This window comes from Coregonus lavaretus, assembly GCF_964263955.1.
Source record: "Coregonus lavaretus genome assembly, chromosome: 17".
Classification (NCBI taxonomy): Eukaryota; Metazoa; Chordata; class Actinopteri; order Salmoniformes; family Salmonidae; genus Coregonus; species Coregonus lavaretus.
In genome coordinates this window covers 35,809,573-35,836,597 of record NC_140004.1, presented here as the reverse complement: position 1 = coordinate 35,836,597, position 27,025 = coordinate 35,809,573, and the positions used below count along the sequence as shown (strand labels likewise).

Here is a 27,025-nt window from a genome sequence, read left to right as displayed (position 1 = left end):
ACTGTGAGAGATGGAATCTAAAACAAAAATCCAGAAAATCACATTGTATGATTTTTAAGTAATTAATTTGCATTTTATTGCATGACATAAGTATTTGATCACCTACCAACCAGTAAGAATTCCGGCTCTCACAGACCTGTTAGTTTTTCTTTAAGAAGCCCTCATGTTCTCCACTCATTACCTGTATTAACTGCACCTGTTTGAACTCGTTACCTGTATAAAAGACACCTGTCCACACACTCAATCAAACAGACTCCAACCTCTCCACAATGGCCAAGACCAGAGAGCTGTGTAAGGACATCAGGGATAAAATTGTAGACCTGCACAAGGCTGGGATGGGCTACAGGACAATAGGCAAGCAGCTTGGTGAGAAGGCAACAACGGTTGGCGCAATTATTAGAAAATGGAAGAAGTTCAAGATGACGGTCAATCACCCTCGGTCTGGGGCTCCATGCAAGATCTCACCTCGTGGGGCATCAATGATCATGAGGAAGGTGAGGGATCAGCCCAGAACTACACGGCAGGACCTGGTTAATGACCTGAAGAGAGCTGGGACCACAGTCTCAAAGAAAACCATTAGTAACATACTACGCCGTCATGGATTAAAATCCTGCAGCGCACGCAAGGTCCCCCTGCTCAAGCCAGCGCATGTCCAGGCCCGTCTGAAGTTTGCCAATGACCATCTGGATGATCCAGAGGAGGAATGGGAGAAGGTAATGTGGTCTGATGAGACAAAAATTGAGCTTTTTGGTCTAAACTCCACTCGCCGTGTTTGGAGGAAGAAGAAGGACGAGTACAACCCCAAGAACACCATCCCAACCGTGAAGCATGGAGGTGGAAACATCATTCTTTGGGGATGCTTTTCTGCAAAGGGGACAGGACGACTGCACTGTATTGAGGGGGGGGGTGAATGGGGCCATGTATCGCAAGATCTTGGCCAACAACCTCCTTCCCTCAGTAAGAGCATTGAAGATGGGTCGTGGCTGGGTCTTCCAGCATGACAACGACCCGAAACACACAGCCAGGGCAACTAAGGAGTGGCTCCGTAAGAAGCATCTCAAGGTCCTGGAGTGGCCTAGCCAGTCTCCAGACCTGAACCCAATAGAACATCTTTGGAGGGAGCTGAAAGTCCGTATTGCCCAGCGACAGCCCCGAAACCTGAAGGATCTGGAGAAGGTCTGTATGGAGGAGTGGGCCAAAATCCCTGCTGCAGTGTGTGCAAACCTGGTCAAGACCTACAGGAAACGTATGATCTCTGTAATTGCAAACAAAGGTTTCTGTACCAAATATTAAGTTCTGCTTTTCTGATGTATCAAATGCTTATGTCATGCAATAAAATGCAAATTAATTACTTACAAATCATACAATGTGATTTTCTGGATTTTTGTTTTAGATTCCGTCTCTCACAGTTGAAGTGTACCTATGATAAAAAATTACAGACCTCTACATGCTTTGTATGTAGGAAAACCTTCAAAATCGGCAGTGTATCAAATACTTGTTCTCCCCACTGTATATATATACAGTGGGGGAAAAAAGTATTTAATCTGCCACCAATTGTGCAAGTTCTCCCACTTAAAAAGATGAGAGAGGCCTATAATTTTCATCATAGGTACACGTCAGCTATGACAGACAAATTGAGAAAAAAATATCCAGAAAATCACATTGTAGGATTTTTAATGAATTTATTTGCAAATTATGGTGGAAAATAAGTATTTGGTCACCTACAAACAAGCAAGATTTCTGGCTCTCACAGACCTGTAACTTCTTCTTTAAGAGGCTCCTCTGTCCTCCACTCGTTACCTGTATTAATGGCACCTGTTTGAACTTGTTATCAGTATAAAAGACACCTGTCCACAACCTCAAACAGTCACACTCCAAACTCCACTATGGCCAAGACCAAAGAGCTGTCAAAGGACACCAGAAACAAAATTGTAGACCTGCACCAGGCTGGGAAGACTGAATCTGCAATAGGTAAGCAGCTTGGTTTGAAGAAATCAACTGTGGGAGCAATTATTAGGAAATTGAAGACATACAAGACCACTGATAATCTCCCTCGATCTGGGGCTCCACGCAAGATCTCACCCCGTGGGGTCAAAATGATCACAATAACGGTGAGCAAAAATCCCAGAACCACACGGGGGGACCTAGTGAATGACCTGCAGAGAGCTGGGACCAAAGTAACAAAGCCTACCATCAGTAACACACTACGCCGCCAGGGACTCAAATCCTGCAGTGGCAGACGTGTCCCCCTGCTTAAGCCAGTACATGTCCAGGCCTGTCTGAAGTTTGCTAGAGTGCATTTGGATGATCCAGAAGAGGATTGGGAGAATGTCATATGGTCAGATGAAACCAAAATATAACTTTTTGGTAAAAACTCAACTCGTCGTGTTTGGAGGACAAAGAATGCTGAGTTGCATCCAAAGAACACCATACCTACTGTGAAGCATGGGGGTGGAAACATCATGCTTTGGGGCTGTTTTTCTGCAAAGATACCAGGACGACTGATCCGTGTAAAAGAAAGAATGAATGGGGCCATGTATCGTGAGATTTTGAGTGAAAACATCCTTCCATCAGCAAGGGCATTGAAGATGAAACGTGGCTGGGTCTTTCAGCATGACAATGATCCCAAACACACCGCCCGGGCAACGAAGGAGTGGCTTCGTAAGAAGCATTTCAAGGTCCTGGAGTGGCCTAGCCAGTCTCCAGATCTCAACCCCATAGAAAATCTTTGGAGGGAGTTGAAAGTCCGTGTTGCCCAGCGACAGCCCCAAAACATCACTGCTCTAGAGGAGCTCTGCATGGAGGAATGGGCCAAAATACCAGCAACAGTGTGTGAAAACCTTGTGAAGACTTACAGAAAACATTTGACCTGTGTCATTGCCAACAAAGGGTATATAACAAAGTATTGAAAAACTTTTGTTATTGACCAAATACTTATTTTCCACCATAATTTGCAAATAAATTCATAAAAAATCCTACTAAAATCCTATCAATTGGCTGACGACACAACAGTAGTAGGCCTCTTTACCAACAACGATGAGACAGCTTAACGGGAAAGGGGGTGAGTGGTGCCTGGAAAATAACCTCTTCTTCAACGGCAACAAAACTAAGGAGCTGATCGTGGACTACAGGAGACAGCAGAGAGAGCACGTTCCCATCCACATCGATGGGGCCACAGTGGAGAGGATCAAAAGCTCCTCGGCATGCACATCACTGACAACCTGAAATGGTTATTGAGACAGCGTGGTGAAGAAGGCATAACAGCGCTTCTTCAACCAAAGGAGGCTGAAGAAATTCTGCTTGGCCTCTGAGAGCATTCTGTCGGGCTGTATCACCGCCTGGTACGGGACTTGGACCATCTGCAACAGCAGGGCTCTCCAAAGGGTGGTGCGGTCAGCCCACCCCGGTGTCACAGGAGGGTTAAGAAGATCATCAAGGACCTCAGCCACCTGAGCCACGACCTGTTTTACCACGCTACCATCTAGAAGGCTGAGACAGTACAGGTACATCAAAGCTGGGACCGAGAGACTGAGAAACAGTGACTAAGGTTCAGGGCATGGTACTGGGCGGAGGCCGGCTAGTGGTGACAGTTTAACAGTCTAATGGCCTTAAGATAGAAGATTTTCTACCTGGCTACCACCTGGTACTCTACCCTGCACCTTAGAGACTGCTGCCCTATGTTTCATAGTCATTGAACACTGGTTACTTTAATAATGTTTACATACTGTTTCACCCACTTTATATGTACACTATATATACAAACGTATGTGGACACCCCTTCAAATTAGTGGATTCGGCTATTTCAGCCACACCTGTTGCTGACAGGTGTATAACATCGAGCACACAGCCATGCAATCTCCATAGACAAACATTGGCAGTAGAATGGCCTTACTGAAGAGCTCAGTGACTTTCAACATGGCACCGTCATAGGATGCCACCTTTCCTACAAGTTAGTTTGTCAAATGTCTGCCCTGCTAGAGCTGCCCTGGTCAACTGTAAGTGCTGTTAGGAGCAACAACGGCTCAGCCATGAAGTGGTAGGCTACACAAGCTCACAGAACGGGACCGCCGAGTGCTGAAAAATCGTCTGTCCTCAGTTGTAACACTCACTACCGAGTTCCAAACTGCCTCTGGAAGCAAAGTCAGCACAATAACTGTTCGTCAGGAGCTTCATGAAATGGGATTCCATGGCTGAGCAGCCACACACAAGCCTACGATCACCATGTGCAATGCCACGCTTCGGCTGGAGTGGTGTAAAGCTCGCCGCCATTGGACTCTGGTGCAGTGGAAACGCGTTCTCTGGAGTGATGAATCACGCTTTACCATCTGGAAGTCCGACGGACGAATCTGGGCTTGGCGGATGCCAGGAGAACGCTACCTGCCCCAATGCATAGTGCCTTTAGTTCCAGTGGCAACAGTTTGGGGATGGCCCTTTCCTGTTTCAGCATGATAATGACCCCGTGCACAAAGCAAGGTCCATACAGAAATGGTTTGTCGAGATCGGTGTGGAAGAACTTGACTGGCCTGCACACAGCCCTGACCTCAACACCATCGAACCGTTGAGATGAATTGGAACGCCGAATGCAAGCCTTTTGGCCACTAGAGGCCTTTATCATTCTCTATGGTCTGGACTTCAAAGGAATCCTGCTGTTTATGTTTATGTTTCTCCTCATAGCTGACATCATCAGAAACCCTCCCAACTATATCTCCGGGAACGCTGGCCCTCCCCTTCATAGGAAACATCTTCAGCATCGACTCCCAGCAGCCACACATTAACTTGACCAATACGACTTATAACTTATAAATGCCTTAAAGCTCAGGACAACTTAGGATCTTTGTTCAAGAACAACTGACATGAGATGGCTCTGGTCCAAATAGAACAGCCACCAACAGTTACATGCTTATTCAAAGCAGCATTCAGCTTAATTAGTGGTATTTGGTTGACATATTGGGTACTTTTGTAACGGTCTGATGTGGAAGCATCAGAGGCGGTTTACCCTGACCACCCTACGGAAGAGCTCTCTGGAGAGATATTTTTGCCACGAGAACCACTACCTCCAAAAGGAGAAGGAGAGAGGTAGAAGATGGAGGGAGGGATGAGGAGAGTGATAGAGGTCTTTGTCAACCTGTTATTTTAAGCTTTAATAAGAAATAACAGTTGGAAATAGCAGTGAGCGTAAGTTGACTTTTCATTCCAATCTCCCCCTCTTTCTTTCCAGGTGAGCCTTTTGACCCTGTGTCTGTCCTGAACAACGCTCTGTTTAATATAATCTGCTAGCTGATGTTTGGGAGCCGCTTTGACTGTAGCGACCACAGCTTCCAGACCGTGTTGAGCTACCTGTCTGAGGCCATGCTGATAGAGGGATCCCTATGGAACCAGGTAAGGCACCAACAGTAGAACACCAGTAGTAGGACACCAACAGTAGGACACCAACAGTAGAACACCAACAGTAGGACACCAGCAGTAGGACACCAGCAGTAGAACACCAACAGTAGGACACCAACAGTAGGACACCAACAGTAGGACACCAACAGTAGGACACCAACAGTAGGACACCAACAGTAGAACACTAGTAGTAGAACACCAGTAGTAGGACACCAGTATTAGGACACCGACAGTAGAACACCAGTAGTAGGACACCAGTAGTAGGACACCAACAGTAGAACACCAGTAGTAGGACACCAACAGTAGAACACCAGTAGTAGGACACCAACAGTAGGACACCAACAGTAGGACACCAACAGTAGGACACCAGTAGTAGGACACCAACAGTAGAACACCAGTTATAGGACACCAACAGTAGAACACCAGTAGTAGGACACCAACAGTAGAACACCAGTAGTAGGACACCAACAGTAGAACACCAACAGTAGGACACCAACAGTAGGACACCAGTAGTAGGACACCAACAGTAGAACACCAACAGTAGGACACCAACAGTAGGACACCAGTAGTAGGACACCAGTAGTAGGACACCAGTAGTAGGACACCAGTAGTAGGACACCAGCAGTAGGACACCAACAGTAGAACACCAGTAGTAGGACACCAACAGTTGGACACCAGTAGTAGGACACCAGTATTAGGACACCGACAGTAGGACACCAACAGTAGAACACCAGTTATAGGACACCAACAGTAGAACACCAGTAGTAGGACACCAACAGTAGAACACCAGTAGTAGGACACCAACAGTAGAACACCAACAGTAGGACACCAACAGTAGGACACCAGTAGTAGGACACCAGCAGTAGGACACCAACAGTAGAACACCAGTAGTAGGACACCAACAGTTGGACACCAGTAGTAGGACACCAACAGTAGGACACCAGTAGTAGGACACCAACAGTAGGACACCAACAGTAGGACACCAACAGTAGGACACCAACAGTAGGACACCAACAGTAGGACAACAGTAGGACACCAACAGTAGGACACCAGTAGTAGGACACCAACAGCAGGGCACCAGTAGTAGGACACCAACAGTAGGACACCAGTAGTAAGACACCAGTAGTAGGACACCAACAGTAGGACACCCACAGTAGAACACCAGTAGTAGGACACCAGTAGTAGGACACCAACAGTAGGACACCAGTACTAGGACACCAACAGTAGGAAACCAACAGTAGGACACCAGTAGTAGAACACCAGTAGTAGGACACCAACAGTAGGACACCAGTAGTAGGTCACCAGTAGTAGGACACCAGTAGTAGGACACCAGTAGTAGGACACCAACAGTAGGACACCAACAGTAGGACACACACAGTAGGACACACGTAGTAGAACACCAGCAGTAGGACACCAACAGTAGAACACCAGTAGTAGGACACCAGTAGTAGGACACCAACAGTTGGACACCAGTAGTAGGACACCAACAGTAGGACACCAACAGTAGGAAACCAACAGTAGGACACCAGTAGTAGGACACCAGTAGTAGGACACCAGTAGTAGGACACCAACAGTAGGACACCAGTAGTAGGTCACCAGTAGAAGGACACCAGTAGTAGGACACCAGTAGTAGGACACCAACAGTAGGACACCAACAGTAGGACACCAACAGTAGGACACCAACAGTAGGACACCAGTAGTAGGACACCAACAGTAGGACAACAGTAGGACACCAACAGTAGGACACCAGTAGTAGGACACCAGTAGTAGGACACCAACAGTAGGGCACCAGTAGTAGGACACCAACAGTAGGACACCAGTAGTAAGACACCAGTAGTAGGACACCAACAGTAGGACACCCACAGTAGAACACCAGTAGTAGGACACCAGTAGTAGGACACCAACAGTAGGACACCAGTACTAGGACACCAACAGTAGGAAACCAACAGTAGGACACCAGTAGTAGAACACCAACAGTAGGACACCAACAGTAGGAAACCAGTAGTAGGACACCAACAGTAGGACACTAACAGTAGGACACCAACAGTAGGACACCAGTAGTAGGACACCAACAGTAGGAGACCAGTAGTAGGACACCAACAGTAGGACACCAGTAGTAGGACACCAACAGTAGGACACCAGTAGTAGGACACCAACAGTAGGACACCAGTAGTAGGACACCAACAGTAGGACACCAGTACTAGGACACCAACAGTAGGACACCAACAGTAGGACACCAGTAGTAGGACACCAACAGTAGGACACCAACAGTAGGACACCAACAGTAGGACACCAACAGTAGGACACCAGTAGTAGGACACCAACAGTAGGACACCAGTAGTAGGACACCAACAGTAGGACACCAGTAGTAGGACACCAACAGTAGGACACCAGTACTAGGACACCAACAGTAGGAAACCAACAGTAGGACACCAGTAGTAGAACACCAACAGTAGGACACCAGTAGTAGGACACCAGTAGTAGGACACCAACAGTAGGACACCAACAGTAGGACACTAACAGTAGGACACCAACAGTAGGACACCAACAGTAGGACACCAACAGTAGGACACCAACAGTAGGACACCAGTAGTAGGACACCAGTAGTAGGACACCAGTAGTAGGACACCAACAGTAGGACACCAACAGTAGGACACCAGTAGTAGGACACCAGTAGTAGGACACTAACAGTAGGACACCAACAGTAGGACACCAGTAGTAGGACACCAGTAGTAGGACACCAACAGTAGGACACCAGTAGTAGGACACCAACAGTAGGACACCAGTAGTAGGACACCAGTAGTAGGACACCAACAGTAGGACACCAGTAGTAGGACACCAACAGTAGGACACCAGTAGTAGGACACCAACAGTAGGACACCAGTAGTAGGACACCAGTAGTAGGACACCAGTAGTAGGACACCAACAGTTGGACACCAGTAGTAGGACACCAACAGTAGGACACCAACAGTAGGAAACCAACAGTAGGACACCAGTAGTAGGACACCAGTAGTAGGACACCAGTAGTAGGACACCAACAGTAGGACACCAGTAGTAGGTCACCAGTAGTAGGACACCAGTAGTAGGACACCAACAGTAGGACACCAACAGTAGGACACCAACAGTAGGACACCAACAGTAGGACACCAGCAGTATAACACCAACAGTAGGACACCAGTAGTAGGACACCAACAGTAGGACACCAACAGTAGGACACCAGTAGTAGGACACCAGTAGTAGGACACCAACAGTAGGGCACCAGTAGTAGGACACCAACAGTAGGACACCAGTAGTAAGACACCAGTAGTAGGACACCAACAGTAGGACACCCACAGTAGAACACCAGTAGTAGGACACCAGTAGTAGGACACCAACAGTAGGACACCAGTACTAGGACACCAACAGTAGGAAACCAACAGTAGGACACCAGTAGTAGGACACCAGTAGTAGAACACCAACAGTAGGACACCAACAGTAGGACACCAGTAGTAGGACACCAACAGTAGGACACTAACAGTAGGACACCAACAGTAGGACACCAGTAGTAGGACACCAACAGTAGGAGACCAGTAGTAGGACACCAACAGTAGGACACCAGTAGTAGGACACCAACAGTAGGACACCAGTAGTAGGACACCAACAGTAGGACACCAGTACTAGGACACCAACAGTAGGACACCAACAGTAGAACACCAACAGTAGGACACCAGTAGTAGGACACCAACAGTAGGACACTAACAGTAGGACACCAACAGTAGGACACCAGTAGTAGGACACCAACAGTAGGACACCAGTAGTAGGACACCAACAGTAGGACACCAGTACTAGGACACCAACAGTAGGAAACCAACAGTAGGACACCAGTAGTAGAACACCAACAGTAGGACACCAACAGTAGGACACCAGTAGTAGGACACCAGTAGTAGGACACCAGTAGTAGGACACCAACAGTAGGACACCAACAGTAGGACACCAACAGTAGGACACCAACAGTAGGACACCAGTAGTAGGACACCAGTAGTAGGACACCAACAGTAGGACACTAACAGTAGGACACCAACAGTAGGACACCAGTAGTAGGACACCAGTAGTAGGACACTAACAGTAGGACACCAACAGTAGGACACCAGTAGTAGGACACCAGTAGTAGGACACCAACAGTAGGACACCAGTAGTAGGACACCAGTAGTAGGACACCAACAGTAGGACACCAGTAGTAGGACACCAACAGTAGGACACCAGTACTAGGACACCAACAGTAGGACACTAACAGTAGGACACCAACAGTAGGACACCAGTAGTAGGACACCAACAGTAGGACACCAGTAGTAGGACACCAACAGTAGGACACCAGTAGTAGGACACCAACAGTAGGACACCAGTACTAGGACACCAACAGTAGGAAACCAACAGTAGGACACCAGTAGTAGAACACCAACAGTAGGACACCAACAGTAGGACACCAGTAGTAGGACACCAGTAGTAGGACACCAGTAGTAGGACACCAACAGTAGGACACTAACAGTAGGACACCAACAGTAGGACACCAACAGTAGGACACCAACAGTAGGACACCAACAGTAGGACACCAGTAGTAGGACACCAACAGTAGGACACTAACAGTAGGACACCAACAGTAGGACACCAGTAGTAGGACACCAGTAGTAGGACACTAACAGTAGGACACCAACAGTAGGACACCAGTAGTAGGACACCAGTAGTAGGACACCAGTAGTAGGACACCAACAGTAGGACACCAGTAGTAGGACACCAACAGTAGGACACCAGTACTAGGACACCAACAGTAGGACACCAACAGTAGGACACCAGTAGTAGGACACTAACAGTAGGACACCAACAGTAGGACACCAACAGTAGGACACCAGTAGTAGGACACCAGTAGTAGGACACCAGTAGTAGGACACCAACAGTAGGACACCAGTAGTAGAACACCAGCAGTAGGACACCAGTAGAAGGACACCAGTAGTAGGACACCCACAGTAGGACACCCACAGTAGGACACCAGTAGTAGAACACCAGCAGTAGGACACCAACAGTAGAACACCAGTAGTAGGACACCAACAGTAGGACACCAACAGTAGGACACCAGTAGTAGAACACCAGCAGTAGAACACCAGTAGTAGGACACCAACAGTAGGACACCAACAGTAGGACACCAACAGTAGGACACCAGTAGTAGAACACCAGCAGTAGAACACCAGTAGTAGGACACCAACAGTAGGACACCAGTAGTAGAACACCAACAGTAGAATACCAGTAGGACATCAGCAGTAGAACACCAGCAATATGACACTGAAGCTCCATGTTAAATCCCTGTAGCTGTACGAGGCTTTCCCTGGCATGATGCAGCACCTCCGAGGACCTCACGATGCCGTCTTCAGCCACCACCAGGCCATGGAAGCCTTCATCAGGGAGGAGGTGGAGAGACATAGGTGGGACCTGGACCCCAGGCACCACAAGGCTACACAGACACCTTCCCCATAGAGATGGAGAATGTAAGCGGCTCTTCCTGTTACTCAGATGTTATTTACTCCCAATAATGAGTTCTGAAAATGTTCATTTGGGATTGATGAACCCCTCCCGACAGCACAGAGATGAGCCTGGGTCAGGGTTTGACCAATCTGGTGCTGTGTTCTCTGAGACCACCTCCACCACCCTGCTCCACATGATCACACACACATACAGGGTGAGCCTGTGACACCATTGATAGGCATTTTACAACTAGTATATGCCTCCCTCATGAACGATTTGAGTTAATATTAACAATTATTGGACCTGTGGACGATTGGTTGATTGGTGTTATTAAGCCCTCTGTTTTGACACACAGACAGAAGGTCCAGGCTGAGATAGACAGTGATAGGCCCATCCTGCCAGCCCAACATGTCTACCAGAGCCAGCATGTCCTACACGGAAGCTGTCATCCAGAGATCCAGAGGATGAGCAACATCGTACCTCTCAACGCACCCCAGATGGCCCACAGAGACACTACGCTGGGCGGTACCTCATACCAAAGGTGTGTGTTCTCAGTGTTGTGTGTAGGGCAGTTTTGAGTGTTCATATATTTGTTGCTTCTAGGGCACGACGTTGATGACCAACCTGAACTCAGTGCTGTTTGATCAGACTCAATGGGAGACCCCAGACACCTTCAACTCACAACACTTCCTGGATGCTGACGGACACTTTAGTAGGCGGAATGCTTTCACGGTCTTCTCTGCAGGTAATCTTAACCTCCCCTAAAGGGTGTGTGTGTGTGTCATCCCCAGGTAAGCATGTGTGCATTGGGTACTGTCTGGCCAGGATAGAGCTCTTCCTGTTCTTCATCAGTCTGTTCCAGAAGTTTAGTTTCTTCTCGCTGGATGCAGCGGAGCGGTGTCTGGAAGGACAGGAGGGAGCCACAAGAACACCACACACCACTTTAAGATCCACGCCAGACCACGATGAATCCCCCACTGCCCTGTAGGAACCTCTCTCCCCATGGACCCACACTGTGCTGAACTCAGCTGAGACCAAATATGGACCTTTTTCTGGTCGAGGGCCAGGCTTTATTAATTACAACAAGACAGTTTGAAAGGGAAGTTTATTCTTTACATAATGCATCATTTGTTAAATCAGTGAAAATACATTCATCCCAACACTAAGTAGTAACTCGGGTGTAAATTCAGATTAAAAAAAATAAAGCAAAGAGAAAACTGTTGTAAAAGTGCAAGAACATAAAAATCACAGTTTAATGAGAGGAACAGTAAGTCACGTCCTGAGGAAACGCAACATGACAAAACCTGGATTTCGTAACAATCCATTCACTCAAATCAAAGAATTTCAATCAACACTTGCATACACCCTTAAAAAAATACCCTTAAACTACAGCTCATTCATTCATTCACTTAAAGCCATCATATCACATGCGTAACCAAATATAAAAAGTATCAGCAAATTTCCCATTCATAGACACTTTCCTTGGCTTTCAAACACATGTAGTCAACCCTAATCAAAAGCTACACACCTTCACCCAATTGGGAAAAAAAACATATCCATACATTTGCCAGGCCAGTAGGCTTGTTGACCGATAGGAAGAACAGTGACCTGTGCTGCCTCCTTCCTCAGTAGTACAGAGTTCACGGACAGGGACAACTGTCTGTGACCCACAGACACAACAGTGTACACTTAATTTAACAGTGTAGCTACGCTTCAGTTAAAGTCAGAATAAAATCTCACAGAGGCATAGCACTGTGGCATACAGTGACTTCAGTGGATCCTAGAATCATTTAGATCAGGGTTTCTCAAACTTATCATAGCAAATATATAAGGGACCCCCTCAGAACAACTCGAGTGAGATAAGAAAATAGCATACAAGGAGTTTTACTATGACTTCGGCAGTGCATGGCCGGACGAACCAAGGCTCGGTCCTGGGAAGGAACATTTTGTAGTTTAAGCTAATTTCCTATATATTTTTTTTGTTGCAGCTTTAACACTAATATTATACAATTCTACACATTTGTAGATTAATAATATTACATGTTGTGGTATTACACACACTAAACTCATTCCACAGATCCCTTGGCAAAATGTGTTTTTCTGAACATTACTAACAGGTTAATGTTTTTACATACAAAAAATAATCAAATTAGATGGGGGTCCACGGACCCCAGCTTAAGAACCCCTGATTTAGATTGTGTGTTCATGCTCTCTGATGCACTTCAGTTGGATCCTTTAGCCATTTGAGTGGATCCTCTAAGGGCAAATTAGAAGATCATTTTAGATACATTTGACTGGATCCTTAGATTCCGGTCCATCCTCTGACCATGATAGCTCCATAATATGCCATCCCCTAGCTCTATGCAAAGGTATCTGGATCTCCATTTCCTCTCTGATGTCCAGGAACATCCTGATGAGAGACTCAGGTCATTTGACTGGACGGGGTTTGATGCATGAGTAGGATCCATTGGATCCTCTGGCCAGATGGCCTAGATGAGATCCTGATGGTCAGTCAGCACACTTGGCTCCTCTTGTCTCGAACCCTCACCCTCCTCTTTTTCCTAGGTTGAAAGTGTTCAACTGTTACTCAGTGACTAACTCAGAATGCACTACAGGCTAAATAAGCTAAATATAAAATGTTAATCATTTCTGAATCCTTTATACATAACTTCATTTTGGGTAAAAATGATCCACTTTAATCTTGAACTATGGTGTCCAAATAAGTAAATAAACAATTATCTGTGTTTAAACCGAGATAATTACATCAGACAGTAATTAGAGTTAACTTCAAATAAACGGACATTACTGGTGACTATGAGAAAGTCCGATTATTGTGGTGGCAATGCCTGATGAAATCCATAACCTGGCCCACTGGAGATAGGGTAACAGAGTGTCATCACGATCTTATCAAGCCTAGACAAGTATTCCTTTTCAAAACAATGTCACATGAGAATGCTATTTGGATTGGTTTTCTGTTCCTTACCTTTGGGGTGGTGAGACCATACACTTCCACAGAACTGCATAGAGAGCCAGTACAAAACCAATGAACACTGCTGCTGCAATGGCGCCTACACACAGACAGGTTTACAGAGAGAAATCCATGTTCACACATTTAGGGAGTATACACACTGTCACAGATGGCTTTGAGTGTCAATACAATATGCTACCCTCACACTACCCTGTCACGTCCTGTAAGTAACTTTAAATGGAAAAGGTGTCTTAACAGAGCAGCACAAACTCATCTACAGGACATGGAACTGTTTAAAGCAGTACAGAGACGACACTTAGCAGTGCATTGCTAACTGCACTGCCCCTTGGCTGACTATTACCGTGGCTAGCGGAATGTCACACTGCCTTCCAGACCTCTGGCCTGCCTGGGTCTGGCCACCTGACAGGTGTCTGATTAAGGGGTTTTATTTTCCACCAGGGAAACATTGAGAATGTTCCAACTGAAACCCTAAAAATCAGATAAGAGGATAGCAAGAGAGGGATGTCATGACCCGCTCCAAACACGGTTTTTGTTTCTCTAAAAAGGCAAAGAGAGAGGAATTTAGACTAAAAACACACTTAAAAAGCCAGGAGCCATGGTGACATAATGAGGAGACCTCAGCCTGGTCATTATTTGACTGGTCAGAGCATTACATTTGGTCAGCATTTGTCTGCATCGCCTAGGTCTAGAGGGATCCAGATAGACTTACTGACTCTGTCCAAAGAAGAGGAGATGAAGGGAGAGGAGAGGTGAACTGATCTGCCTGACAGATCAATGCACCAAGGTAACAGTCTTCTTTGTCTCACAGAGGCAACACAGACAAGCCTTTGTCAATGCAAACAAGTGATGAGTGTCACCTGGGATGATGCCACTGCCTCTGGCCAGGGGATCATCTGTGTATGAGGGACGAGGGATGACCGTTGAATCTTTAAAAAAATAATGCTTGAATGAGATTTAAAACCATATGGTTATGCTGTGTGTAGCAACAGTCATCAAACTTGTTAAAATGTTGTTTGTTTGTTTCTAACAAATGCAACAGTTGGACAAGGGATGAAGATACTCCAAAATAGAATTGTTAAAATCCATTAGATATTGACTGATTTATAGCACATGAAACATGTTACTGGCACAGACAAATAATTAATTCAGGGATTTTGGTGGGAATTCAGGTATTCAATTTGTCAATATACATTTTCTAAATGGTATGTTTTTGTGTGCGCGCGTGTTAAAATAAAGATGATTATATGTGCCTAATTTGCATATATGGCTAAATGAGTTGAATTTATAAATTAACATAAATGGTGGAACAGGGCTGCAACCACCAAAAACTTGCTCTGTCTAGGCCTACCTGCAATCACCTGTGCAGTCTTTACTGCCTCGTTAATTACTGTTGTCACGTTCTGTTGCATATTTCAACAAGTGTGTCAATAGCCTCAAATTAAAAATCACCACGCTTGGCTCTAGATTACACCCATCTATACATATCACATTTTTTTGTGAGATAAAACATAATATCACTATAATCCGAGTACATTTTCGGAAGTTGCTTTCATTTCATCTCATTTGTAAACATTTCAACTGTATTAAAATTATTACTTTTAAAAATTCCACAAAAAATTATAGATGCAACGGAAAGGCAATGTTTTCCATTGAGGGGTGTTTGATAGGTCATTACAAACATTTCCACGATCATAACATAAACGGGAAAAAACCGACAGCCACAAGCAAGAGTATGAATGAGTCACAGGAGTAAAATGTAACCAATCAATCAAGCGAGATTTAAGTGACAAGTGTTTTTTGCACCCCTCCAACACAGGAAATAGATGGCTGAAAAAGACAGTTCCTCAAGTGGGCGGGGCATGCTTGTTGTTACTGTGTGCGTTGGAGATTTGGACCAGGTTTGGTGTCAATTCAGGAAGTACACTGAAATTCCAATTATCTTCAATGCAATTAGGAAAAATTGGAATTGAAATTTGGTTTACTTTCTGAATTGACTGGAATTTTAATTAAATTGATCCCAAGCCTGACTGGTACACACTCACCATTTCCATCTGTAGAGAGGACCCATGTGTGCATTGGAACAGCTCTCTGAAAGACAGAAACACAAACTGAAAACATACAGGACAGGAGAGCACAGGATTCCCAATGAAAACACAGAACTGGAGAGCACAGGAAGTTGGTGGCACCTTAATTGGGGAGAACGGGCTCGTGGCAATGACTGGAACAGAATATTGGAATGGTAACAAATACATGGCTTCCAGGTGTTTGATGCCATATCATTTGCTCTGTTCCGGACATTATTATGAGCCGTTCTCCCCTCAGCAGCCTCCTGTGCTGGAGAGCGGCAAAAGTTCCTGGAAAAAAATCCCACCAAAGGCATTCAGTAGCATCTTCTTGTCTGTGCATGTTGTCAGACTTATCTCCTGCTAATAGTTGCACTCTTATCCAACTCAAAGATAGGCCTACTTGAACTCAGTCAACAAAAAGTACAGATTTTAAGTCAGCTTGCACTGACCCTTCCCTGGAGAAAAATTACTATACTGCCCTTGGAGCACTTTTTAAAAGACACGGTAAACACATAAAAATCAGGTTTCAGCAAAAACATGGGAGGAAGTCTTGCAGAATGGAAAATGAAAGTAGGCCTATGGCGCGCCACGACTGTTTGGCCAAGATAAGAACTGAGCCAACGACAGTTTCCAAAACGTCTGTAGGGTTTTTCACAGCGTGCATGAAACAGTCTCCCATCAAGAAATACGAATAATCACATAGGCAGTTTGCAGACCAATATAAACCACTTTAATCTATACATCGATACTCGTCCTATGCAAAATAGGTTTCGTAAATTACTTTTATTCTTTACAAATATTCCCTCGTCAATAAGTTGCAACAATGTAACAGCTGAGCAAGCACGTCCACGAAAACATGCAGGCTACGTTTGTCTCTTTAAAAATATACAATGTAAATATGCTGGAAAGACCTACCTGTTTTTATTTGTTTTACTCGTCTACGATGTGTTTGTTTAACTCTTACCTCCGAGGTGTTTCCATCGCTAAAGACAAATTTGGTCTGGTTTTTCACCTCCGTCCACATTTTTGCACGCGGTTGTTGTCAGATTAAAGGGAGTGACGCTCCTCTCATTTGCCGCTGGTCGGTTGCAAGATCACCAGGAAACCTTCTATCGCCTCGTAGCTTTGCTCCGCCAGCGAACTTTCTCAAAACATTTTTCATCAGCTGACTGCGATCTTCAGATGGAGGGCGGAGAGAGTTGGGTTCATGGGACGTACAGCCTTGATTCGTCTGATTAAAAATACCTCGTGACGTATACAAATAATTTAATCATATGCTGTTTCTCTAGTTGTATTAATAGGCTTACCCTATCCACAATGGTGGAGAAAGTACCCAATTGTCATAATTGAGTAAAAGTAAAGATACCTTAATAGAAAATGACTCAAGTAAAAGTAACCCAGTAAAATACTACTTGAGTAAAAGTCTAAAAGTATTTGGTTTTAAATATACTTAAGTATCAAAAGTAAAATGTAATTGCTAAAATATACTCAGGTATCAAAAAAGTATAAGCCATTTCAAATTCCTTATATTATGCAAATCAGGCTGCACCCTTTTCTTGTATTTTTATAAACATTTACAGATAGCAGGGGCACACTCCAACACACAGACATAATTTACAAACGAAGCATGTGTGTTTAGTGAGTCCGCCAGATCAGAGGCAGTAGGGATGACCATATATGTTCTCTTGATAAGTGCGTGAATTGACAATTTTCCTGTCCTGCAAAGCATTCAAAATGTAACGAGTACTTTTGGGTGTCACGGAAAACGTATGGAGTAACAAGTACATTATTTTCTTTAGGAATGTAGTAAAGAAAAAGTTGTCAAAAATATAAATAGTAAAGTACAGATACCCAAAAAAACTACTTAAGTAGTACATTAAAGTATTTTTACTTAAGCACTTTACACCACTGCCTATCCATATACTGAATATGCTATTGTTCAAAAGTGGACCATGTAAAATGTATCATTTCACACATAGATGATTACCATTACTATTGGTTGTTATATCTTGCCTAGCTGGTTTGATTGGTTTATTACAAAATGGTTCCCAGGGGTTGGTTATAACGCTACATTTTAAAACAATAAAAAGCAGGACACATCTGTTCAAGGCATTTTGTATTTTATCTAGGCAAGATTACAACTTGTGTAAACAGTGTTTTAGCTAAATAAATGTCCAAAATAGCTGTTAATACAACATTTACATTTTAGTCATTTAGCAGACGCTCTTATCCAGAGCGACTTACAGTTAGTGAGTGCTTATATTTTCATACTGGCCCCCCGTGGGAAACGAACCCACAACCCTGGCGTTGCAAGCGCCATGCTCTACCAACTGAGCTACAGGGGACTAATACAACACCTTCAATGTTTGCTTCCAATTCCATTATGTGCTATTTAACAAAATAAATTACAGACTTTCTCCCAATTAAGACATGATATTTAAACTGGAGAAATGACTAAATAGCTCTTGTAACTGTATTTTGGTTTTCAACACAACTTGAAAATGTTTACAGAACAACATTCCTCAGAGCTCCTATTGAGCAAATGTTTTTGTTCACCCTTTGCTTACTTTACTTGGGGAGTTGATCAAAGAGTCCTTCGTTGGAAACACTGGTATCAAGTTAACTATCGGTTTGTCCCACTCAACTGAGAAACAGGTTTCAAGATCCAACATTATATGGAGAGATTAGTCAGCCTACTTTTTGCACAGAAGTTGTGCCATAAAGCAATAAGAGCAGTTCAGGTCAGACTAATTATGTATTTGCACACATAAAGGTCATAGACAAAAAATAAAGCAGCAAGATATACTACATCTAAAAGATCAAAGGCCTCTTTCTGTCTCACATTGTTCAACAACTCGTCCTCTGGGGTCTGGGAACACAATGAAAAACCATCCAAAGCCAAATGAGTATGTTACGATACTGATTATAAGGAGTGCTTTCTGGGATGTTGGCCTGTGAGGAGTGTGTTTTTCACACAAAGCTGAGTCAGTTAAATTAAACAGAATGCTTTGATAGAAATGTTTGTGTAGAACACCTGATTAAGTGTTATGCTGAAAGGGGAATCGTGTCTGTTCTATACGGTTCATATTTCTACATGCAATGTTAGAAGCATTGCTCCCGATGGAATAATAATCCCAGGTGGTAACTTCATTGTTCCAACAGTGAAATAAACTACCCAACATCTGCTGTCAATGTCATCATCACTCAAAAATAAATAAAAAGACCAGTCCAGCTTTAGTATGTTCACACTGCCAACAGGGGGCAGAGCTGCAGCCATAAGATGCAGTAGGTCACATTAAAAGGTGCTGCGTGGTCAATCTGATATCTGCAATGGCCGTCTAGCATTTACGGTGATATGGCCTCTGCAGAAGTCAGGCCATTCATACTTCTTGCGCTTCGCAGAGCTGTTGTGAAGGAAGTGAGTTTGTGTTTATACAGGAACATCCGCCCCCACCTACCATCAACCAATCATGCCAATGCGGAGCTATACAGAGCCCTCCGCATTGTTAAAAAAATGTGTGAGGCGCACAGCGATGCGTTACGGAGCTCAATTTGGCCTCAGCGTGCCTCCGGAGGCTCTGCAATTGCGTCACACCCTCCATACGGAGTCTCCGACCACATTTTCGGGTTAAGTATTAATTGGCTCTTATGGTGGATCAGAACCATAGAGAATGACAGGGGCCTCTAGTGGCCAAAATGCAGTTTTAGCATTGGCAGTGCCATTGAGGGCTTCTGCCATTTTAAAGTAGTCAACTGGGTGGGGATTCCTACGGGTTGTAGCCTCAATGGAGCTGCCCATGCTGTCACAGACGCTATAATGGCACAGCTATAAAGATGAGTCCTATATCTATCTCTATGATCAGAACCCATTGGTGGGTGGGAGATGGCTGATTCATTGTGAGAGCCATGTCTTAAGACTGGGTCCAGACTAATGATTTATATAAACACTAGATGACTAATAGGGGGCGCTGTGTTGACGCCACCGTGCCTCCATCTTGGCACTCCCCTACCACTGTAAAAAATATTTTGGAATCTATAGAAATGCCTTTATTAATGTCTACATTCGTTTTTGCCACATTTATTCTATTACAGACACCTTAATGTATAATTATATTTAGGGCTGTCAAAAATAGCGCGTTAACGACGTTAATTAGTTGTTTGCTGTTAATTAAGTCAATTTTTTTAACGCATTTCACGCATGCGCAGTGTGACAAATTATTCAGGTCAGGAAAGTGGTTGGGAGCTAGAGGCGAGATGGAGCAAGGTGAGCAAAGTGGGCCTATTGACGGATTCAAATATAAAAAGAATGATGATGGTACAGTTAACAAGTACAAGGTTATTTGCAAGATTTGTAAGAAGGAGTTTCAATTTCACCGGAGCTGTTCAAGCTTGAAGTACCATGTCAACGCCAAACATGCGTTTGCTGGGCCGTCAGATTCAGCAAGTGGTTTGCGCCAGACCACGCTGAATGTTTGCAGGCAATTAACAAAATCAACCTCAGATAATTTGACCAACACAATAGCAAAATGGATTGCAAAGGATTGTAGACCCATTAGCATTGTAGAAGACTCAGGTTTCCTTGATGTTTTGCAAGTGGCGTCTCAAGACTCATTCTATAAGCCACCGTCAAGAGCCACAGCCAAAGACAAATATTATGGTGTGTAGTATGTTTCAGCTTGATTTAAAACACCATTATTTGGCTGTGTTAATAAACAGACATAATATGAAAATTATGTATCTGTGTCCTGTTATTTATCTTTTGGTATGCATTTCAGAAAAAAAATGGTTAGGATTCAGGTGTAATTGCAAATAGTGATTAATCATGATTAATCCACTGAAAATTCTGATTAATTTGATTAAAAATTTTAATCATTTGACAGCCCTAATTATATTATGTGAGCTAAACATTAAAAAAAACAATATTTTAAAAAATAAAAACATTTTCCTTTAAGTATATCTTTTTTTTTTAGATGACTAATGGTTACAACAACGAAAAAATACTTAAATACATGTAACTTTGTCCTTGAAAAATGTAATTGAAATACTGTAGAATTTCATTAATTCCTAAGGAGGACTGCTCCTACAGGGGAGAGTCAATATGGCCGACCGGTGGCTTCAAAGCCTCTCAATAGCCAATACATAGCGTCAGCAATCCAGGGTTTATATACATCATTGGTCCAGACTAGAAACACTGGTTTGTTTAGCCTACTTGGTGCAACACAAAATAAAAAAAGATTGGGAGGGATTATAGCGCAAAAAAAGTCTGGGAGCAACTCCAGCAGGACACTGCAAGACCTGCCTTTCCTACCACATACACAGCGGGACTTCAATGTAACCCATACTTCAATAAGGCTTTGTCTATCAAGACGAGTCTGTAGACATCACTACACACTGCTTTCTAAGTACAGGCTACCCCATTTAGTTTAACAAGCCCATCCGCATGAGCTACAATACCAATCCAGTTTTTGTATTTAAAAAACCTGGAAATGTTTCAAAGTTTTCACATGCCTCCACCAAAAAACAACATGATTTAATAGGATTTCATCCAATTAAATCACTACCCTAAACCATCCTGTGGAAATGAGCAATTAGATCATGCAGTTCTGATGTCTCAGACCCAGTTACACAAACATCCACTGCTCACCCAAATCACATTTCATTGAATATAATTCCTCCAGGCTAAAGAGGCCCTTTAAATACGTAACTGAATATACCTGAACTACGAATGTGAGGAAACAGCACCATTTAGTGGGCAGAGAAAATAAGATAACACTACATGACCTTTTACGAAAACACTAGCAGATCCTGGGTTCCAGAAGTCTCTGTTTACCTTAGCTGTGAGTTACTACATAGAACACAGAGAGATTGTCAGGGTTGATTTAAAGCCAAGCATGAGAACTTAATCTCTCCTCTTCCAAACCTTCCAGAAAGCTGAGATCAAACTCAGACTAAGATTCTGATACAGTCTGAATTCAGGAAACAGTTTAAGACTTTTTTCAATGAACAAACCACCAAAGATACAAACAACACGTTATTGATTATTGACCACGTCCTGGCTGGCTATGAATCACCTCAAAATGCCTTTTGAGAGGTTACAATGAAGCAAATAAATATAATATTTTTTTCCTGACTAACCTGCCCCCCCAATCAGCATGTAGATTCCCGAGATCTAAACTGCCAACCCCCCCTCCCACCCCTAGACCTCCCCTCACCCCTCTGCCAAAGACTGAGCGGAAGCCATTCTGTCTCCTGGAGGCTGGGGCATGATGGGAGTTGTAGGATGAGCAGAAAGGCCAAGAGAGAAGTGTCCAAGAGGACGGTTCACCATCACTACATGACCTCACAGCATGAGTTCTGCTTCCGTGCCTGTGGGATAGAAAACACAGAAAGTGATTGATTAGCAATTACTATAATCAACTATATCAATCACACTGAGGAGGTTACCTCTGTGATGAAGAGTTTTAAAAAGGCATAGGCTGCAGATCCGTAAGTAATCCCCCCCCCCCCCCGATCCCTTTTCATCAGAGCTGAAGATCCCAATGATATTCTGCACATGTTTCTTTATGCACAAATTTGTGTTCACCCTCCCTTCACATTTCTGACTGTCAATCGGGAATTCTAATTCTTTAAGTTTTACAGGTGAAACATCCATGCAGCATCTGCACGCCAACCATTTGATCTCAATCAGTTTCCTGGGGAAATGCATTTCGATCTTCTTCAGTTCTACATTGTTGTTTTGAATGATGTACAGTGAGCGAATATTAGAGCAGATGGTGTTAAACTGTAGAATACCTGTGTTTAGTTTCAATCAAAGCACATATTTTGCCAAGTGGCACGCGCTGTTGAGTTTTTGGCCACGAGAGAAAAACGCAACGGTCCGCACAATCATCCTAAAATCTCCAGAAATTAGGTGGTGTTACAGTAACATTATATTACGCCATTATATTCAGTTCTGTTATGTAGGATACTATCATTATGTGATCTTGCAGACATTGATTCAGCTTCGATCTAACTATTAAAAGAGCACCATTCGCCAGAGTAGCCTGTTCTCTGAGCTGCCGAACGAGTAGAGTAGAGACTGTGCGTAAAGTAGAGAATCCTTCACATATGCAGAAGCTTCAGACCTTTGGCTGTCAAGAGGAGAAGTCGGGTCAGCAGCCACTCCGTTTTTATAAAGCCTTGCAAATGAAAGTTGCGTTAAAAGTAGCCCAAGTTGAATCTAAGATGCCGTGATAATTTGAACTGGAGAGCTCAGTCTAGAGTCACTACAGTACTTACAGTCTTATAAAATGCTTTAGACTGGTTCCCCAGGTGTTCAGACTTCTGCACCAGATCATCCAGCTTCTCCCCTCTTTCCAACAGAGACTCCATGGTGCTGTGCTGCAGAGACAATCACACCACAGCCCACTTCATATACAGCATCACACCAACCACAGGCACTAGCAGTGTTAGACATGCAGTAGTGGAATACCTGGGATAGGATAAAGTAATCCTTCTACCCCCCCCAAAAAAAAAAAAAAAATTTAAGGAATACCTGGGATAGGATAAAGTAATCCTTCTACCCCCCCCCCCCCCAAAAAAATAAAAAAAATAAAGAAATAAAAATAAAGAAAAAAAAAATGAAATAATAATTAAAAATAAGGTAATAAAAAAATAATAAAAAAAATTGGAAAGTGGTTATCCCACTGGCTAAAGGGTGAATGCACCAATTTGTAAGTCGCTCTGGATAAGAGCGTCTGCTAAATGACGTAAATGTGCCCTTGAGCAAGGCACTTAACCCTAATTGCTCCTGTAAGTCGCTCTGGATAAGAGCGTCTACTAAATGACTAAAATGTAAATGTAAATGTAGTGCAAGTTCCAGCTTCCTATATGGGGAAAATCATGTTAAGAGTCCATAGCAAAAGAAAGTAAGGTTGAGAATCTAGAGCAGAGCCAGTTTTTCACACAAATCTCCAACTGACATAAACAGTTGATTTACGCTAAAGGCAATTATATGAGTTTATCTCAAGTTTGCCCATTATGTGAGAGGTTCTCAGAGATGTGGTTGTGTCAGGGAGTGTCGACTGAAGAGACTCACCAGAATGATCTTTGTCTCGTCCAGTTCAGCCTGCACTTTGGTCATAGCATCTGCCTCTCTGGGGTTCTGAGGAGAAAACACAGACTCTCTATCACAATCATCCAAGAAGAAACATGAGTCAAAGTAGGCTTGGATATTCAAGTGTTCTTCAATGTTATTTAATTGTATGTGTAATGTTTGTTATGTGTCATTTTAGAGACAGGATGCCATGTGTACCTGGTACTTGGCCAGGTGGATGTCCAGAGCTTTGTAGTTGATGGTTTCGGGGTTTCCAGATGGCCAGTCTATGCTGTCCACTTGTCTGGAGAACTCCTCTAGCACCTGCATGATCAAACATCAAACCATTAAATCAGGATTTCTTAAACTATGGGTCGAGACCCAAAGTGGGTCCTGCTCATGTGAGAGGTGGGTTGCGAATTATGAGAATACATCTATAATCATACACCATTTCTTCTTAATTTGGAGGACAAATTTTAAGAACCCCTGCATTAAATGCTGAAACAGAAAGCTGAAAGGGCCTGGTGAGGAGCAATAACTCTGGAAGAAACCTTGAGACGCACAAGACCCAGACCAGAGAGTAATATTCTCCACTTGTTGCTAAGGGGATAAAGTATCACTCTGCACATCATCTCTACCCACCTTGTCTAGTAGTGTGAAGGCGACCCTTTGGGGGTACTCGCTGTCTGCTATCACCACTGCACTCAGACTGTCATTCCTCACATACACGTGGCACAGGTACTCTGGAGGGAGGAGGGTAGTAATTATAGGAATGACCTCCAATAACAAATCAGAACACCCCCCATATGTTATGGCCCAGGTCAGGACTTCACCTTGCTCTTTGACTGAGGCTCGGCTGCCGTGTGCAGAACGCTCCACAATCAAGGCGCTGGTGAAGGTCATGAACTCTTGGACACTGCCAAACACACAGACAATGGTGAAAACAGTGTTGGTGTTCTTGTCAATTCTAATGAAGTCTGTAAACACATGACAGGTTTAAGATAGGCTACTATTATTGACAGGGGCATCATCTTCTCCTTCATCTGCACTGATGTACAAGAACTGGACAGGTGACAGAATATGCCCAGTCGGAGTCCATCGCTTTCATATATCCTGTCTTCAGATCAGTGGAGATGGAGGGAAGGAATTCCCTTTAGACTATTGAGATGCTCCCAGGTGCCAAGAGGAAGACCCACCTGGAGCGCTGGAAGAAGCTGAAGGAGGAGAGGTCATAGGCAGATTTAAGGAGGTTGGATTTAGTCGCTCCTTTGTGGAGGACGCTGAGGCTGTACAGCTTCATGATGATGCAGGGACAGAGACAGTCACAGGGCTAGGGATGATAGGCGTATCCCTGCGCAGAAGCCTCAAGTCAACCACAAAGCCAAGAGGTCTCAATGCCTGCCTGTCAAGAAAGGGAAACAATTCAAATCACATGAGCCAAACCAACCGTATAGCCACAAAGGACACGTTCTGTAAGATAGCCTACTACACACAGTGCCACACATTCTACAATCTAAACGAGTGCTAAACTAGCTAACATTACCACGATAGAATCACAGATAGAACAAGGAACAAGGGTTAGTTATTCATATCTTTAAATAGTCCACATGCTCCGTTTTCGCCATATAATGTCTTCATCAATATAGCTGGTTAGCTAGCTAGCTCGCGCCGATTGCTAGCTAGCTAAATTATTTATTTTAGTTCGCTGTCAAGATGAGGATCAACTTCACAGTGGATTAATCTAAATGCGACCTCTCTTCACTTCATACTGTTAAGATAAGATCTAGCTAACGTTAACACAACAACTGATGTTCTTTCGACGACGGAGTTGGCTAAAGTTAATTTGTCGTACTTACTTACCAGATAAAACTGCACTGCACTGTTTGACAAATGTTGACAATAAAATACCAACTGAATTAGTTCATAACTACAAATCGCTCACTAATTTTGTTTCTTTCTAGCCACTCCAACCACGTCACGATCTAAACAATGTCCCACAGGATAATTGTTCCGGAATGCAACACCGCCTCATCATCATCATCATCATCCTCTTCTTCTATGATATCATGGAGGTCCGCAAACAATCGTTTACGTGCATGCCGCCACCTACTGTGCTGGAATGTACGATCAATCATGACCAATTCTGTACTACCATGAAAATAAAATTCAAACCAAATAAATCCTAACTTCTACCACACCCTCCCCAAATTGTTCAGCAAGTCAACAACCATTTCAACAGTAACATCTGTTACCCCAATATCTCTTTTGCAGTCTCCACAATAACTTTCAACCTGACATTTCTGCTTGCCACAACCTGAGTCGTATTGATAACCTTACCAATAAAAGCTATAAAGTCAACTTTATTCATTATCAAAGTGTCCTTTGACGCCGCACATTCATGGGCCGCACATTCATGGGCACAAGATTTCTGAACAGGCCTCGAAACCATGCCAGGACCATCAGAAGCACCAGCCCCGACAGTAGGTCCACTTAACTACAGGTACATCCATGTAAACTCCATCAGTCCGCACTGTAGTTCTACCAACTTGTTTTACGGCCTCTGCATACGATACATCATGACTGATCCTATATCTCTGAGCCTCTTTCTGTACCTGCTGCACTGTGTTCTCCCCCACAATTACAGCACTTAACCTTCACATTGCTTCCACATTCACCGTAATCATGTGCCCCTACACACTTCGCACATCTTTTCTTTCCTTTACACTGAACAGCTACATGTCCCATTCTTTGGCATTTAAAACACCGCAGTGCATATGGGACAAATTCTCTAACATTGAAACTAAGGAATCCTATCTGTACTTTTCCCGGAAACTAAGGAATCCTATCTGTACTTTTCCCGGCAAGACTTTCTCAAACTTCAGCATCACTGATAAGCTTTCACTTCTTTGACCCTCTTTCCTACTGATCAACCTTTTGGCCTCAATCACTCTGCCTCCCTTCACATTTTCAGAGATTTAAGCGCGGTAAGGTGGTACAATGAGAAGTACATTAATATGA

The 27,025-nt window shown here is 43.8% G+C and overlaps 2 protein-coding genes and 1 pseudogene across 3 annotated transcripts; 1 reads left to right on the top strand and 2 right to left on the bottom strand.

The window, feature by feature from the left end:
- The first annotated feature begins 4,970 nt into the window (after nucleotides 1-4,970).
- On the top strand, nucleotides 4,971-11,883 carry LOC311144384 (cytochrome P450 2J2-like; annotated as a pseudogene). The gene is made up of 7 exons: nucleotides 4,971-5,076; nucleotides 5,219-5,379; nucleotides 10,726-10,872; nucleotides 10,994-11,100; nucleotides 11,234-11,419; nucleotides 11,482-11,623; nucleotides 11,769-11,883. The product of its transcript is annotated as a cytochrome P450 2J2-like (transcript).
- Nucleotides 11,884-11,966: 83 nt separating this feature from the next.
- LOC311144680 (uncharacterized protein) lies at nucleotides 11,967-17,103 on the bottom strand. Its single transcript, XM_084180758.1, has 5 exons — nucleotides 16,898-17,103; nucleotides 15,910-15,955; nucleotides 14,725-14,793; nucleotides 13,862-13,946; nucleotides 11,967-13,439 (listed from the first exon to the last, which is right to left on the bottom strand). Exons 1-5 carry the CDS (start codon nucleotides 16,955-16,957, stop codon nucleotides 13,391-13,393), a joined length of 309 nt encoding a protein of 102 aa, XP_084036884.1. The 5' UTR covers nucleotides 16,958-17,103; the 3' UTR covers nucleotides 11,967-13,390.
- A 933-nt stretch (nucleotides 17,104-18,036) lies between these two features.
- LOC311144678 (synaptobrevin homolog YKT6-like) lies at nucleotides 18,037-26,049 on the bottom strand. The gene is made up of 8 exons (XM_084180756.1): nucleotides 25,868-26,049; nucleotides 25,204-25,409; nucleotides 24,841-24,923; nucleotides 24,650-24,750; nucleotides 24,227-24,331; nucleotides 24,011-24,076; nucleotides 23,212-23,313; nucleotides 18,037-22,299 (listed from the first exon to the last, which is right to left on the bottom strand). The coding sequence occupies exons 2-8, from the start codon at nucleotides 25,305-25,307 to the stop codon at nucleotides 22,264-22,266; spliced, it is 597 nt and encodes a 198-aa protein (XP_084036882.1). The 5' UTR covers nucleotides 25,308-25,409; nucleotides 25,868-26,049; the 3' UTR covers nucleotides 18,037-22,263.
- Between the last annotated feature and the right edge of the window lie 976 nt (nucleotides 26,050-27,025).

Bases quoted from the DNA above. Each gene is read 5' to 3' on its own strand.
- LOC311144680 (XM_084180758.1), bottom strand. From the start codon at position 16,957: ATGTGGACGGAGGTGAAAAACCAGACCAAATTTGTCTTTAGCGATGGA. The intron at 15,956-16,897 runs GTAAGAGTTAAA...TCTGTCTTTCAG, and splicing joins GCGATGGAAACACCTCGGAG to AGAGCTGTTCCAATGCACAC. The intron at 13,947-14,724 runs GTGACACTCATC...GTCTGTGTGTAG, and splicing joins AGGCAGTGGCATCATCCCAG to GCGCCATTGCAGCAGCAGTG.
- LOC311144678 (XM_084180756.1), bottom strand. From the start codon at position 25,307: ATGAAGCTGTACAGCCTCAGCGTCCTCCACAAAGGAGCGACTAAATCC. The intron at 24,751-24,840 runs GTGAAGTCCTGA...TCCTCCCTCCAG, and splicing joins AGCCTCAGTCAAAGAGCAAG to AGTACCTGTGCCACGTGTAT. The intron at 23,314-24,010 runs GTGAGTCTCTTC...TTGTCTCTGCAG, and splicing joins ACGAGACAAAGATCATTCTG to CACAGCACCATGGAGTCTCT.